This window comes from Diplotaxodon limnothrissa, linkage group LG16 (assembly GCF_057381915.1).
Source record: "Diplotaxodon limnothrissa isolate DT_005_m linkage group LG16, D_limnothrissa_male_GT1.1, whole genome shotgun sequence".
NCBI lineage: Eukaryota > Metazoa > Chordata > Actinopteri > Cichliformes > Cichlidae > Diplotaxodon > Diplotaxodon limnothrissa.
The window spans coordinates 15,916,652-15,930,358 of record NC_140611.1 but is presented as its reverse complement, the minus strand read 5'-3'; the positions used below and the strand labels follow the sequence as shown (position 1 = coordinate 15,930,358).

General features: G+C 43.1%; 1 protein-coding gene across 2 annotated transcripts; it reads right to left on the bottom strand.

The window, feature by feature from the left end:
* Positions 1-1,338: 1,338 nt before the first annotated feature.
* med14 (mediator complex subunit 14) lies at positions 1,339-13,176 on the bottom strand. Of its 2 annotated transcripts, XM_085374020.1 has the most exons (29): positions 12,775-13,176; positions 12,273-12,299; positions 12,055-12,160; positions 11,785-11,958; positions 11,546-11,675; positions 11,318-11,446; positions 11,088-11,195; positions 10,122-10,254; positions 9,875-10,025; positions 9,652-9,763; positions 9,233-9,358; positions 9,012-9,090; positions 8,530-8,689; positions 8,208-8,402; positions 7,906-8,040; positions 7,722-7,798; positions 7,446-7,606; positions 7,059-7,205; positions 6,716-6,960; positions 5,308-5,577; positions 4,647-4,896; positions 4,059-4,181; positions 3,654-3,830; positions 3,278-3,516; positions 2,684-2,863; positions 2,402-2,509; positions 2,158-2,283; positions 1,840-2,029; positions 1,339-1,711 (listed from the first exon to the last, which is right to left on the bottom strand). In XM_085374020.1, the coding sequence occupies exons 1-29, from the start codon at positions 12,948-12,950 to the stop codon at positions 1,638-1,640; spliced, it is 4,308 nt and encodes a 1,435-aa protein (XP_085230146.1). In that variant the 5' UTR covers positions 12,951-13,176; the 3' UTR covers positions 1,339-1,637. The 2 variants fall into 2 exon arrangements, with proteins under 2 accessions (XP_085230146.1, XP_085230145.1); XM_085374019.1 differs by lacking the exon at positions 4,059-4,181.
* Positions 13,177-13,707: the final 531 nt, after the last annotated feature.

Sequence of the window (13,707 nt, the reverse complement as noted above, 5' to 3'; positions counted from 1 at the left end):
CAGCATCACTTTAGTGAGGATGCAGGCAGAAAACAGCGTTTTTTTCCCCTGGGAAACAAACCTCCTTTCACGACCTGGATTGAGTATTTGTGTTATTTATATTCACAATCAATGTTCAGAAGAGGTTATTGCACACTAAAAAATCTATATAATTATTGTATTTTTGCAAGTGATAAATGATGTAAAAAAACCAAAAAAAACACTTCCTAAAACGTGAGGAGTCCAACAGGCCATAAACTGATAATAATCAGTTCATAAATCCCATAACAATGTAACTAATCTTCACAACATAATGAGATTGCAGAATAATTTTGGAAAATAAAGGACTGAAAACAAAACCGCAACATGGTGGAGCAGTGGTTAGTCCTGCTGCCTCACAGTGAGAACATCAGGGGTTTAAATCCTCTGTCTCTTCTTATTGTGTGCCGTATACATGGGTTCTCTCTGGGTACTCCAGCTTCCTCCCACAGCGGGGTTAGGTTAAATGGTGTGAATGGGTGTTTTTCTATGACAGGTTAAGTGTACTCCACCTTTGACAGCTGGGGTATGCTCCAGCTGGGAGACATTGGATGGAAAGCAAAGCCTTGGCCTTTTATATTTAAGTAGGCCATCCAGTGGCTCTTTTACTTACTGTGGGTCATTTTTTGGTGTTGTTTGGGTCCATTGAACTTTTATCCTACAATGAGAATTTTCTCCCTCAGTGGAAGTGATCTCTCAGTGACTCAGGGTCACTGAATGGCGTGATGAGCAGGAATGACACTTTTGGGGAGATTTGGGACAGATTTTTTAAGACCGTGCTCTCTGTCACCATGAAAAAACACCAAATGGAGGAAAAAGAATAAATAATGCAAAGTTTTTCTTTTAACACCGTTTTTTTGTTGTTGTTTTGTTTGTTTGGTAACTTACCCGATTCTTTTCCATTTCTGGTGCAAAATCCTCAAACCACAAACCAACTCAGAATTTGGTTAAATAAAATACCAAAAGTCAGAAAAGATGTCTCAAATCCTTTAATTAGGACTCCAAATGGTTCTTAATAAAATACAACTGGCTTATAAAGTTTATCACAGTTTTTACAGTATCCAAAGTGTACGTCTGAAATTAGATTGCAGAGGAATGACAAGGTAAAGGCAAGAAGCCAGTTAAATAGTGTGCTAAGGAAAATATCTCCTGATACTACAACAATATCAGTTTTTACCCCAAAAAAAAAAAAAAAAAGCAAGTCAGCGGTCTAGCAAAAAGAAAAATCTCTCACCTCATTCTTTTAAACACTTAAATATACATATTTCTGTAAAAAAAAAAAAAAAACTCAATACATAAGTTTTGTTTACAAGTGCACCTGGAGGAAGAACAAACGAACATTTATATCCATTTGCATCCAATGTCGTCCTTGTTTTAAGGTCTACCTGAATGGCAAATCTTAGAGACCGTCTCCAAGACTGTCAAAATTGAATCCCCTTTGAAATCATCCATCACATCAAAGTCCAGTGGCTGTATCAAAGGGGACGCAAGCTGGATTTTGACCTCTCGGGACCACAGCTTTTACACTCATGCGTCGAGTAAGCTTAAGGGTGAGGCTCGTCTTCTGTCTTTAAAGGGACTTGGGTTGAATTTCCGCTCTGGGTTTGACGTCATCGTTTCTACTGACGGGTGCCAGGGGGAAGGGTGAGGCTGGCCATCAGGTCGTGAACAGATGCAAATATGGTGCACTCGCCTGGGAGGAAAAGAATACAGTCAGTGTTAGCAAAGCTGTTTTACATCTAATTAGAATATTCAGTTGGAAAAGGTTTAGGTACAGTAAATTATTCAGTGCTCGTCAGCTGAGGGAGGCCAGAGTCTCACCCTGTCTGGCAGGATGCAGCTCATTGAACCTCTTGAGGATATTAGAGACCAAGAGTGCTGCGGCTCCAGAGGAGCTGTGCTGTCTGGGGATGTCAGCCTGCTGAGTGAGGCCTGTGGCCATGTCGTACACAATGGGTACGATAATGCTCACTGGTTCCTGGGGTACCGGGATGCGCTGGGTCAGCTGCAGCTGTGGGACAAAACAGACCAAATACAAAGGGTGAGGTGGCTTCAACATATTCATGTTTTTTTTTCTCTTTTCCATCAAATGAAAATGAAGTACATGTTTCAAAAAGGTAAAGCACTGCAGTGACTTACAAAGAAAAGCATTTTAGATTTGAGCACCACGGCAATGGTTCCAGGAGGAGCGATGGGTGGAGCGCTGGGGGGGATGGTGAGGCAGAACTGGACATTCCACTTCAGCTGTGCAGCCTGGTCAGGGAACTGCAGGAGAAGAAAAGGCTTATTCATGCATTACCTTTCAAACGCAAAGACTATTAAGTGGGGGTTAAAGGGGCGGTCCAAATGTGCAACAACACTCCATATAAAAGAAGTTCCTCACCAATTCAAGCTTCATGATGCGCACACAATCTCTAAGGATATTAGTGGGTGCACCCAGCAGCTTAGTGAAGGCATTCAGAGTGTTGTACTTAAAGGGAGGACCAGCAACCTAGAAGGGAGGACAGCAGTAGATGGATTAATGATTAATGCTGGTGTCTGTTACTAGTCATATATCATATAATATTCAAACTATGTTTTAATGGATACAAAATAGCAAGGGATTGTTTACCCATTTTTATGATCAGTTCAGGAAAAATCAATAAATAAAAACATGAAGACTTACACGGGTCTCGAAGAATCTCTCCAGCACCTGAAGTTCTTCCTGGGACCAGGGACCTGTGTTTTCTGGAGTGACTTTGAGCTGCAGCGTCTGGTAGTTATTTGGGTTGAGAGCCACACGGCACTTGAGCACTTCAGTTTTAAACATGATCACCCCCGGCTCGTTAGAGTTCACGATAGTTAACTGGAGGAGAGGAAAGATGACACAGTGATTACTGCACTGGGGAGGGGAAAAAACCCCCAAACAAAAACAAAAAAGCCAATCGGGCAGTTGGTGAATTTGCATATACAGACTTCTTATAGCCAACATGACTGAATTCATATTTCAGTTTAGTCTTTTACGTGTCATCCTATATTTAAGGATGTTTAATCTATTACAATCCTTAGGTATACCAAAACACTTTACAGAAAATGTTAATTTAACATAAAGACTCATGTTAATCTATAAAATGAAAATGATCCAATTACAACTGAGAAAACTCATGTTGGCTAACATGGCCTTGCTGCGTGCTTCCATAACTCAGTGCACAGTGCAGAAAGGATATCATTTAGGAAATGAAAGACAACAGACTGATTTTTGGCTCTGCTCGTCACTCACATTGGCTTCCTGCTGGATGATCCTCTGTAGGTGCCGTCTCATAATAACTGAACCCAAAAAGCGCTCCAGAGGTGAGCAGAGGTAGCTTCCTGCCAGGCCGGGCACATGGCAGGGAGTGGGGGAAGGGAGCAGAAGCACATGCAAGGCATTGTGGGTGAGGATAGTAGGAATGGAGGCAGCCCAGGGGCGCTGAGGTAGCTTGCGGGGTGGAGGCATACTGGTAGGCATGACTTGTGAACCTAAATCAAAGACAGAGACACATGTTACAAAAAAAATAATAATAAAAATAAAAATAATATATATATTTAAACTCTATTTTTACAAAGTGTTTGTCTTTAAATACAAGGATACAAAGACAATGTGAGGCAGTACTTACTGGACCCAGCACGTGGAGAATTCGGGTCAGGAATGGGTGAATTCAACGAAGGGTTGCCAGGGGACATGCCGTGGATCCTTGCCCCAGGAGAAGGCCCTGAGACCTGGGGTGAACCTGGCCACTGGTTCCTATTGGTGGGAGACACCATGGCATATGGAGAGCTGGGGTCTAAAACACCTAGGTTAAAGGAGAGTCAGTCATCACCATCACATTAACACTTCTCATACAACAATAAACATAATCAGATGAATGAAAAATAAACCACTGTGTGCCCGTGCTGTGTAGACCATTTGTCATATGTCTGTTAATGTCTGCAGCCTAGAAAAGATATTCAGTCCAGCCCGCTCCAGCCCATGCCCAGCAGAACAAAATTACTACCAGGCCAGTATTTATCCTGCTGCTTACCGTGGGGACTGGCAAAGCTGGTCTGGCCCATGGCTATGCCCAAAGAAGACGGGGACGGGGTTGGCCCGAAAGGAGAAGGTGCCCTTAGAGCTCCACTAGGGGAGCCAGAGGCATGGATGTTCCCTGCACACATCCGCACAACACACACACGCACACACATCAAAGGGCTCATCAGACTAAAGATGACAAGTACTCTTTACACACACTCACTCCATGTGCACACAAGCTAAAGCTGGGCGGAAGGGCTGTAGACTCTGGCTGGCGGGCTGAGATGGAGGGGAATGGAAGGAGCATGACTAAACGCATGCTTTGTTCCCTTTTGGCTGCGAGGTGTGCATGTTGCAAGAGAAACAACTGATCGCATGGTTTCACAAAATTAAAATGGGCACACATGGTTGTGCAATCGCATTCTTTTTGCATAATTTGCTATTGCAACAAATGCATAAGTCAGCGGGGTGGCTGATGACACAATGTGTGGTGAGAAAACAATGCTGTATGGCAGCTTAACAAGCTTATATGACACAAACACTTTACTGCAACATTCACACAGGCACAATTAAGCAATCAGTGTACGATAGGTCCAAATACCTGGTGATGGGGTGGGCATCATGGATGGTGAGGGAGTAACGTTAGCATAATAATTGGGTGGCGGTGAAGTTAGGGGAGGATATACCCCTCCCGGACCACCTCTCATAGTCTGTGGTTGTGGTTGAGGCTGCAACTGGTTCATAAGACTGTCCATAACATCTACACCCACAGGTGAAGGCGGGTTGTCATCTTCATTGACCGATCGCCTGCGAGCATCCTGATTGCTGTCTACAAACATGTTTAGGAATGTCTAGAAAGAAGAGAGAGAATAAATTAAGAAGTAAGTACCTGTACACTGAATTGGATCCATTTTAATGTCTCAATCTATTTTAAAGTCATTCAACATCTGGGAAACTGGCTTATTTGTGTGCTTGGCAAGAGTCAGACAAAAACAGTGATAATTTAGCGTATCCCTGCAGCAGAGCTGGGCTGGGCATCCTTTTCTCTAGTCTTTACAGTAAGGAAAGCTAATATGGTCCAGGAAGTGGTTTAATATTTAGCACCCAATATTTAGTGTCCTTTCAAGAGGTCACAATGCTTGTAATGACAGCTTCAAGTGTAATGACTTTTTGTGTGGAAGTTCAACTAATAATTTAAGCTTAAAGGACTTCTGCTGCATATTGTCTGTTACATTATTACTGTGCCAGTGTGTCTGGCATACCTTTAATCCTGGAGCAGGATGAAAGCCCTCTACAATCTTAGTGTTGTCAAAGAGACTGTAGGCTCCATCTCGGATAGCAACCACTCCGCGGCTTCGGCAGTAGATGTCGATGCAGTACATGTTTCGGAACGCCAGTCGGATGTGTGTGGGTGACTGGGGCAGGATGGAGAAGCACTGGTAGGCAGTGTTGGTGCGCTGGGTGAGGCCCAACATGGGCACCGTAGGTAGCTTGTTGATTGCATTCAGAGGAGCCTGTGTGTCTGAAAGGACCTGGAGAGAAAGAAAATGTAAAAATTAAAAACATTTTTTCATTTAAACAAAAAGCAAATACATTAATTTCAGGTAATTATTCATCCGCTGCCACTCGCAAAATTCAGTTCCTCACACGTAAAATCAGGACGCAAAGCAAGTATTACACTCACGAGAGTGTCTACTTGGCTTGTGCTGCAGGTTTCACTTTCACCAGCAGCTCTGCTCTCAAACCTGAATTCTCCTCGTCAATGACTCTCACCTGACAGTTTGAGGGGCGTCGCTCAAAGAAGGAAGGGAAGTAATGTGAGTGGTCACTTTCAAAGTAAGTGTTCTCTGATTGGCAGGTTGAGTTTTAACTGCTAAATTCAGTTACACCATGTCAGCAACGTGGGCACTGTTTTATACAGTATAGGATTACAATTTGGAAAAAAAAGTTTGGAGAATCAACGGCTGATTTATTTAAAGGTGTATCAGCCAAAGTACTGAGAACTGGCAGTGGATTACTTTAATGCTGAAGAAATCTTAAAATAATAAATAAATTAGAGGATCCTAATAGGCACGTTTTGAAGCAGCCCCATCCAGTCACAGTGCATGCAGTTACCTCGCTGAAGACTGGGCAACTTTTTTTGGTAGGTAAATATGCCTTTGTTTTGGCTGTTATTCTAAAATCCTAGATACTGATCCACCCTTACTCTCCGGATCCTCAGTTTCTGTTCTATTTTTTTAATTAAGTATAATAAAGTGTGAGATATTGTACTACAGCCTAATGGTTCAGGAGTGCGGAGGCTTATCGCACAGATCTTTAACTTGAATACAATTCCATAAGCAAAGCAGTGTCACAGTGGGCAGTGTGGGTTTGGATTTTAATCGGGTACGACTGATAGAAGAAATAAATATGGTTCAGTCTGATGTATTTCTCCTCCACCTGGACTAAACGCACAGCTTTTGAAGGTCTGGGTAAAGCACTGCAACTCAACGGCACCACAGTGCTGCATGTAATACGACACTGCTGCATTCACTAAGCCACACCCAATGTTTGAAGCAATCCAATCACATCCTTTTGATTTTATTTAATTTCAAATCGTCCCTTAATCCAGCTCCAAAAAGTGCATGTGTTCATTCCGTGGTTACATTTTGTAACTGGGTCACAGTGTACCTGTAGCAGCTGCATCACTTGTGGGTTTTTGTTGAACATCTCTTGAAGCTGATGGAGGATGATATTATGGCAGTTGGAGCAGCCAGAGTTAGGCCCCACAGTTCCCAGGGCGAGGTGGAAACGCTGAGTGCTGGAGTTCCACTGGATGGTGACAGAGCTGCCCTTGGTGGTGCCGTAGCACAGCACCAGCTTACGGTAGTTATACAGCCGCACCTCTGAGAAGGTACTCAAATGAGATGGCATCTCTAGAGGGGGGGAATCATAATGTGCAGCTACGTTAAACAGGTGTACATGTGACAATACAAATCTGGGATTTACTTTTCGGAAAAAAACATGCACTCACCTGGCAGTGCACGAGAGAAGGTGAGGACACACTGGTAGAGCTGACTAATGGCATTCCAGTCGTTAAGGAACATCTCAACCACTTTCCGCCCGCCCACTGGCTCCGACAGAGGGTTCTCATAGGTCAGATACACGTGTCGCGTGGAGGCTAATACAGCAAAAAACATGGGGTTGTTTAGAAGCTGGTATATGAAGAAAATACAGATTCCTTGCTCTCAAACACTAAACGCATTTTATTCTTTTTTGCTCCAGTTTAGAGCCTTTTATGGAGTTACAGCTGCTGTCTTTGCCATCTAATTTGGACACAACATCCATAAAAACACTAATACTACAGTTGTTTCAAGACTAAATCAAAGTATATAAATAAGACTTTGTAAATGCTGTGCACCTTGCTCCTTACTATGGGTGCTGTTAAGAGGACAGTTAGCCAGCACCAGTTCAGCCACCCAGGTTCTGTTGTTCCTGCCCTGCAGGCGGAAGGTGCAGTCCAGTAGGGAACGCTCTAAAGCTCTCCTGGTCTCCTCTCCTACACCTTTACAGGGAGGAATCCTGTAAAAGAAAGCCCAATAAACCGTGGAGTCACTGTGGAGTTTTCACTTTTCCTACAGTTTATAACACTTTAATTAAAATAAATTGTGTCAATATGTGTCTCTATTATAATTACTTTATTAGACGTATTGCATGACTGCTGCCATCTCCTTCCACTTGGACGCCCTGATTTGGAATCTCCATGTTGGACATCTAAAAGGCAGAGAAAGGGATCCAGCATCAACCAGAAAACACTAAACTGGGCTTGTCTAATCACCACATGTGGGAATGATTCAAAGTATCCAAGCACTCTGAAGTACCTCTGCTCTAAGGCCAATAAAAGGCATGTTGATATCACACATTGCAACTAGGTGAGCCAGCTCTTTGTTGAAGGCACACATTTCTCCAGACCGTTTAGGCTTTTTTGGCTCTGGCTCCCCTTGGTCTCCAACAATCTACAGAATAACAGAAACAAAAAAAATAAATAAATAGCCCACACTGAAAGGACATAATTGCAGTTTTAAGTGTCCAACTGACCACAAATGTTTTTCCCTAGCAATGCCATGCCACACATAAGAAAATGAGTGTGTGAGTGGGTGATGAAAGCAGTCTGTGCAGCTACCTTTCTCTTAGTCCCAGGCTGAGCCCCTCTCCCTGTTGTCGAGTCCTGCACAAGGTGCTCTAGATTGGGTTTGAAATGCTGCAGAAGCTGCGCGCACATCGGTCCATCATCTCCTTCCAGCTGAGACACTGACAGGAAAGAGTACTTGTACTGCAACGCTGTGGGAGTGCTAGGCACTTCAAGCATCTCCACTATCTAAAAACAAAACAAAAAAAATAGATGTGAGGAAAAGATTCAGAGTTGGAAGGAGGATATAAAAATCTAAGTAACAGAGTTGTTCGAGCTCAACGTTTGTCGGTAATGTACTGGCTGAAAAACTCACTATGTAGTACTGCGGTAGCCGCGTGAGCTTGATGAAGAGCCTGTGTTTTGACAGGCTGCCGATGGGGTGAGAAGCTGAGTTGGAGAGGTGAAGGACATCGGTGCACACAGTGGGAAGGTGTTTCACAGACTGCCGGCAGCGCTGCTCTCCCAACCAGAACCTGGCCAGAAAGAAAGAAAGTGTCAGTCTTCATGAGAGCTGAGTTGCAGAAACTGATACTCACTGACCAATCACTGTTCACTCGTGCAAGACTCACAACACAGACAATTCATCTCAACACCCATCATCCCACCAGCTGAGCCAAGTGTTGCTACTGACTGCAATTAGTCAACTCTGACAAGCTACAGTCAGCCGTCAGACTCCATCTCCTACTACTGACTCCTTTGTGCATTTGCATCTTTAATGTGTGCTAACAACACTTTGTTCTGTTAGCTGTAAAGATATACTGCTCTGACTTGTATCTCTGTTTGATGTGGACTTACTTCAGTTGCTGAAGCCATGAGATGATGCGCTTCATATCATCGTTGATGGTCTTTTCAATGTCATCCAATATGGACTGATCTATAGAGAGAGAGAGAAAGCACACCTAGGGTTTTATCTTCAACAAAGGGTTGAAGGTGTAGGCTCATTCTAATAATGTGATCCACATTACCATTAAATAAATACATGTTCCTATTGTAATACAACACAAACACAAGCTTACCTAACCCATACAGCATTGGCTGGAACATGCCCGAGTGCAGGTCTACGAAAATGTGTAGACACTCTGAGCGGCCGCAGGGCTCAAGTATTGGAATAACAAGTGTAGGTAAAGCAGTCTCGATGAATGCTGAAATAAACAAACAAACATTTAAGTGTATGTCTTTTCACTGCGAATGACTCAAAGGACTGGTTGCAGATACTAGTTGACAGAAGGAGAATGAAGTATGTGTGAACGACAACATCTCTAAGTTTTTTTTAACTCATGACCACAAACACTCATCAGTCTTATCTGCAGCCTGCTGATTAAGTCTGGCTGCAGTTGATAGAAGGAAACAGAAGTTTGAAAGGCTTTGCTAAATAAACACGTTTGAAGGGATTAAAAATAAATAAATAAATAAAAAATGAGGAGTGGATGCATACAGTTGTCGCTGGGATTGCTGGTCTTTAGAATTGCCTTCAGTTCCTGCAGCTTCTGATGTGACCGGGCATGCACACTGTCAATCAAAAGCTTCTCCACTGACAGGTGATCAATCTAAAATGTAAAAAAAAAAAAAAAAAAGTAGAGAGGGGGAAAAGTTATACTAAACTGGAAGGTAATTGTACTGTAAAACAGTGAAAATACTGATATTTGTGTGAATTTCACCTTCATTGCTCTGTCCATTAATTTGGAGTCACAGACAGGGAGAGGGGGCTCATGAGAAATTTGTAATGGCTTCGATCCATCTGATTCATCGATCCTGATAGTGACCTTATGTACTGATGCTGTACCCGTTTTCCTACCCAAAACCTGCTGACTGGAGAAACAGTAAAAAAAAAAAAGTCAGCTTGAGCCTCTCTCTGTGTGACTGTTCATGTGTTCACGCATGTGAGGGCCGCTTATAAGCTCTTACTTCCAAACAGAGAGTGTGAGGTATTTCGCTGGCACGTATCTCTCCTCCTGCACCAGGTCTCCCCAGCGCTCTCTGATCAGCATCAGAGTCTGAGAGTGGAGCACTTCTAGCTGTAGCGACAAACAGAAGGAGTCTGGCAACAATGAGGTTAAAGAAAACACACCGTGGGAAAATACCGGGCCAGGTGGGTAGAGGTAGAGTGATGTACCCATCTTCCCATTAAAATTCAAAACACACAGTCCAGTAGTAAAAGAGGTATCTGTGCCTCATACAGACTGCTCTTTGACATGCTGGGGGGAAAAGGCGGAGCAGAGATGTACTGATTAGCATTGTGATAAGCACAGTTGTGCTCAGCTCGCATGCTTGATTAAGGACTCTGATTAAAGTGAATACTGCTCACTAACAGTTTTTTTTTACCTCTCTCTGCATTTAAGCTACACTTAACCAAAGACTTACAACTGTCTGACACATGGGAACAAATCGGCACTATTACAAGATATCATCTACACATATGCTCGCTCAAGTGATTTTCAGGTTGACAACATAATACTTGTATTTTGCAGAAAACTGAACAAAGAAAAGGACTATTTTCTTCACTGTGACTTTAACAAGCCCACATCTCTCAGGGAGGTTAAAATACTGAAGCACCTGACCTGGATGGGTGACCTCACTATAGTCAGAACAGTGCTGCTCTTTCCTTGTCATTAACAAAAGGCTGTTTTAGTGAAGGGGGGACTACACAGGATTCACTCCTGCAGCTGTGTTTCTCATTGGAATTCTACACTCATCTGCTTGACCGGTCAATACTCTATATGCTCCGACACACACTCCCGCCCTACTGCAGCAGTTGAGAGCAGACTGGGATAAAAGCCAAGTGGATGCAGGCAGGACATACACACGCAAACACATTTTCTGTATGTGTAAATGTGCATGTGTGTGGTTAAATACAAAGGAAAAAAAGGATACGCAAGCAGTTGTACATGTCTTGAAGAGGCTTTTCATCAGCACAAAGACGTGCCTGGACCAACTCGTGGATGAAGTTCACCTGCAAACTGTGGACCAAGGCTCGGCCATCTGTTACAATAGAGCGGGAAGGGGGATGTGACAGAAAGACAAACCAGTTGAGTCCATTAGCACTCGAGTACATTATCAATCAGTTTGTGTTGGAGTGAGTGAGTGCCCCCCTGTCCCTTTACCTCCAGTTTCTTTGTCCTCCACCAGAATATCTAACTTCAGCAGCCTCCAGGGAATATCAGGGTCATCCCCCATCACGGTCAAGGTGGCCTCGAACTCTCCTTCCACACGAAACTTTACGCGCCCATTAGCTACATAAACACACACACAAGATCTTTTCAGCACAGATGAAAATAATCTGATTAAGACATGAGAATGGTGCCAGTTAAAACACCACACAAACTGCTTACCGACTGTGAGATTTGCTAGCTGAGGTGGCAAGTCTGTGGTGACAAGGCGGTGTCGTAGAATCTGATTAAGCTGGTTCAGAGTGGTCTGCTTCTCTGCCTTGGTGATGGGGTCTGGAGGAATGATCTTATCCTAAGCAAATAGACACAGAAACAGTTGAGCTCACATACCAAAAAGCTTCAAGAGAACAAGTTTTAGCTACATCCATCATTTCATGCAGGGAAAGAAGTCCAAGACTTACTCTTATGCAGGTGGGCAGACGCGGGTACGACCCAGTGGTGAGCACATCGATGGCAAAGGGGATGGCAAAGCTGGGCAAACGAGCATGCACCAGGGCCTCTCTGGCCAGTGATGCCAGTCTATCAGCTGTGTCTACAAACAAGATGGTCTGCTGGTCCAGGAAGCTGGAGATCATCTGTTACCATGGAGAGTTCAGCATAACTTAATGTAGTGCTCTGATGACCAGAATGAATGTTAATAATAATTGTACTAATCCACACACACAACATACCGCACACTTCTCCACTTTTCCTGCATTGCTCGCCCACTTCACCAGCGCCAGGAGACGGACGAACAGCTGCCTAGTCCGGCTGGCGAACTGAACGATTTCGATTTTCCTAAGGTGGGAACAGCAGTCTTTTGTTATGGGTTTTAAAATATGACACAGTAACTAAATGTGTGAGTGGATAAAGGAGAATGAATGAATGAAATGTGAGAAAACAAACATACCTCTCCATGTCTGTTTTTCTGGGCAGCCTGGAAGAGCAACAAAAGATCTTTAAGCATCATTTATTAAGCTCTTGAACTCAAGACCTATGTCCTGTCAAATGATCAAATTATGTATCCTTGCTCTTTACAATGAAAACATTATTCATAATAGTATTTCGGTCAAAGGGTACTAATATATTAACTCTATGGGAGCAATCAGATATTCATCTCCAAACATAATCACCGATCCTGGCTCTATATTCCTATAGTCATGTATTGTTTACATGTACGCCCTTAACATATCAGCAGTTACCTGTGCTGCTGTGCTAATCGTCTTTACTGTTAAAGCTTTTTGCTCTTTTGAATATAAATATAAAACTGTTGGTCCCAGTTTGATGAGCCTGTTAGGCTTTCTTTTAGCATCTGGAAGACGAACATCCTCACAGTTTACTCAAGTTAGAAGGTTAGCCCGCCAGGTCAACATCACTTAGCTCTGAGGCCTGCAGCAGTAAATGCTACTCACAGTTCCGCCAGTGTGGTGATTTCCTGGTAGGTCCTTTGGAGAAGAAACTCAATAAGCATGCTGAGTCGGACCCCCGGTGTACCCGGGGCACCGAGCGCTGGTGCCTGTGGACCCGAAACAATCATACCTCCGACGTGAACGAGCGGCCCGTCTGAGCCGATCTGCACCGGAGCCATTTTACAATGACGAGACAGACTCGTTAGCTACGCCGAAGCCAGAGCTGCTACACCAAACTGCTGTAGCAGCTAACTGCTTCAGAAAAGAAGCTTTTCTGTCCCTCAAAATGTCCTTGCCCAGATGAGGTTCTCCGCACGGACTCGTTTTTCTTGTCCAGAAGAAAACTCAACAAATAGACAAAATTTGGTAACTCATTATAGAGAACAGTTAGTGCCGCTCGGCCGCCATCTTTTCTGTCGGGTCTGATCGCCTAGAAGGCGGTCGGACAGAAAACCCCGACAAGACCTTAGAGGAACGACAAACAGGGACACCGCACAGTCTATGCGTTTGTTTCCAGAGCAAAAGCACGAGTTTGACATCTGCTACAATACTGTGAAAACTGTGCACAATGTTTCGTGTTAACAGGCTCAACTTGAAAGCAATTCTTTGTCTCAAATTATTATAATTAATAATAATAATAATAATAAAATATTAATGACAAAGAAACGCATTCTGAACAAGTCTCCCTTTTCTGTTTAAGACAAATTCTACTAAAACAACGCTGTTTAATACTACTCATTTAACCTATTAAACTCGTAATATCTGATTGATAAATAGAGTCTTCCTAATATCTATTACATGAACTTGATCTGTCAATAGCTTATTTATAGCGGTAATGCCAAAATTATTCTGCTCAATTCTCCTTGTTTACACCCCTCAGAAATACAAATATATTTACATAACCTAAATAATCTCATATTTATAAATGTATTTATA

Excerpts from the sequence above, each read along its gene's own strand:
- med14 (XM_085374020.1), bottom strand. The coding sequence starts at position 12,950 with ATGGCTCCGGTGCAGATCGGCTCAGACGGGCCGCTCGTTCACGTCGGA. Across the intron at positions 8,403-8,529 it reads GGCTACCGCAGTACTACATA|ATAGTGGAGATGCTTGAAGT; the intron begins GTGAGTTTTTCA and ends TTTTGTTTTTAG. Across the intron at positions 5,578-6,715 it reads AAGTGATGCAGCTGCTACAG|GTCCTTTCAGACACACAGGC; the intron begins GTACACTGTGAC and ends CTTTCTCTCCAG.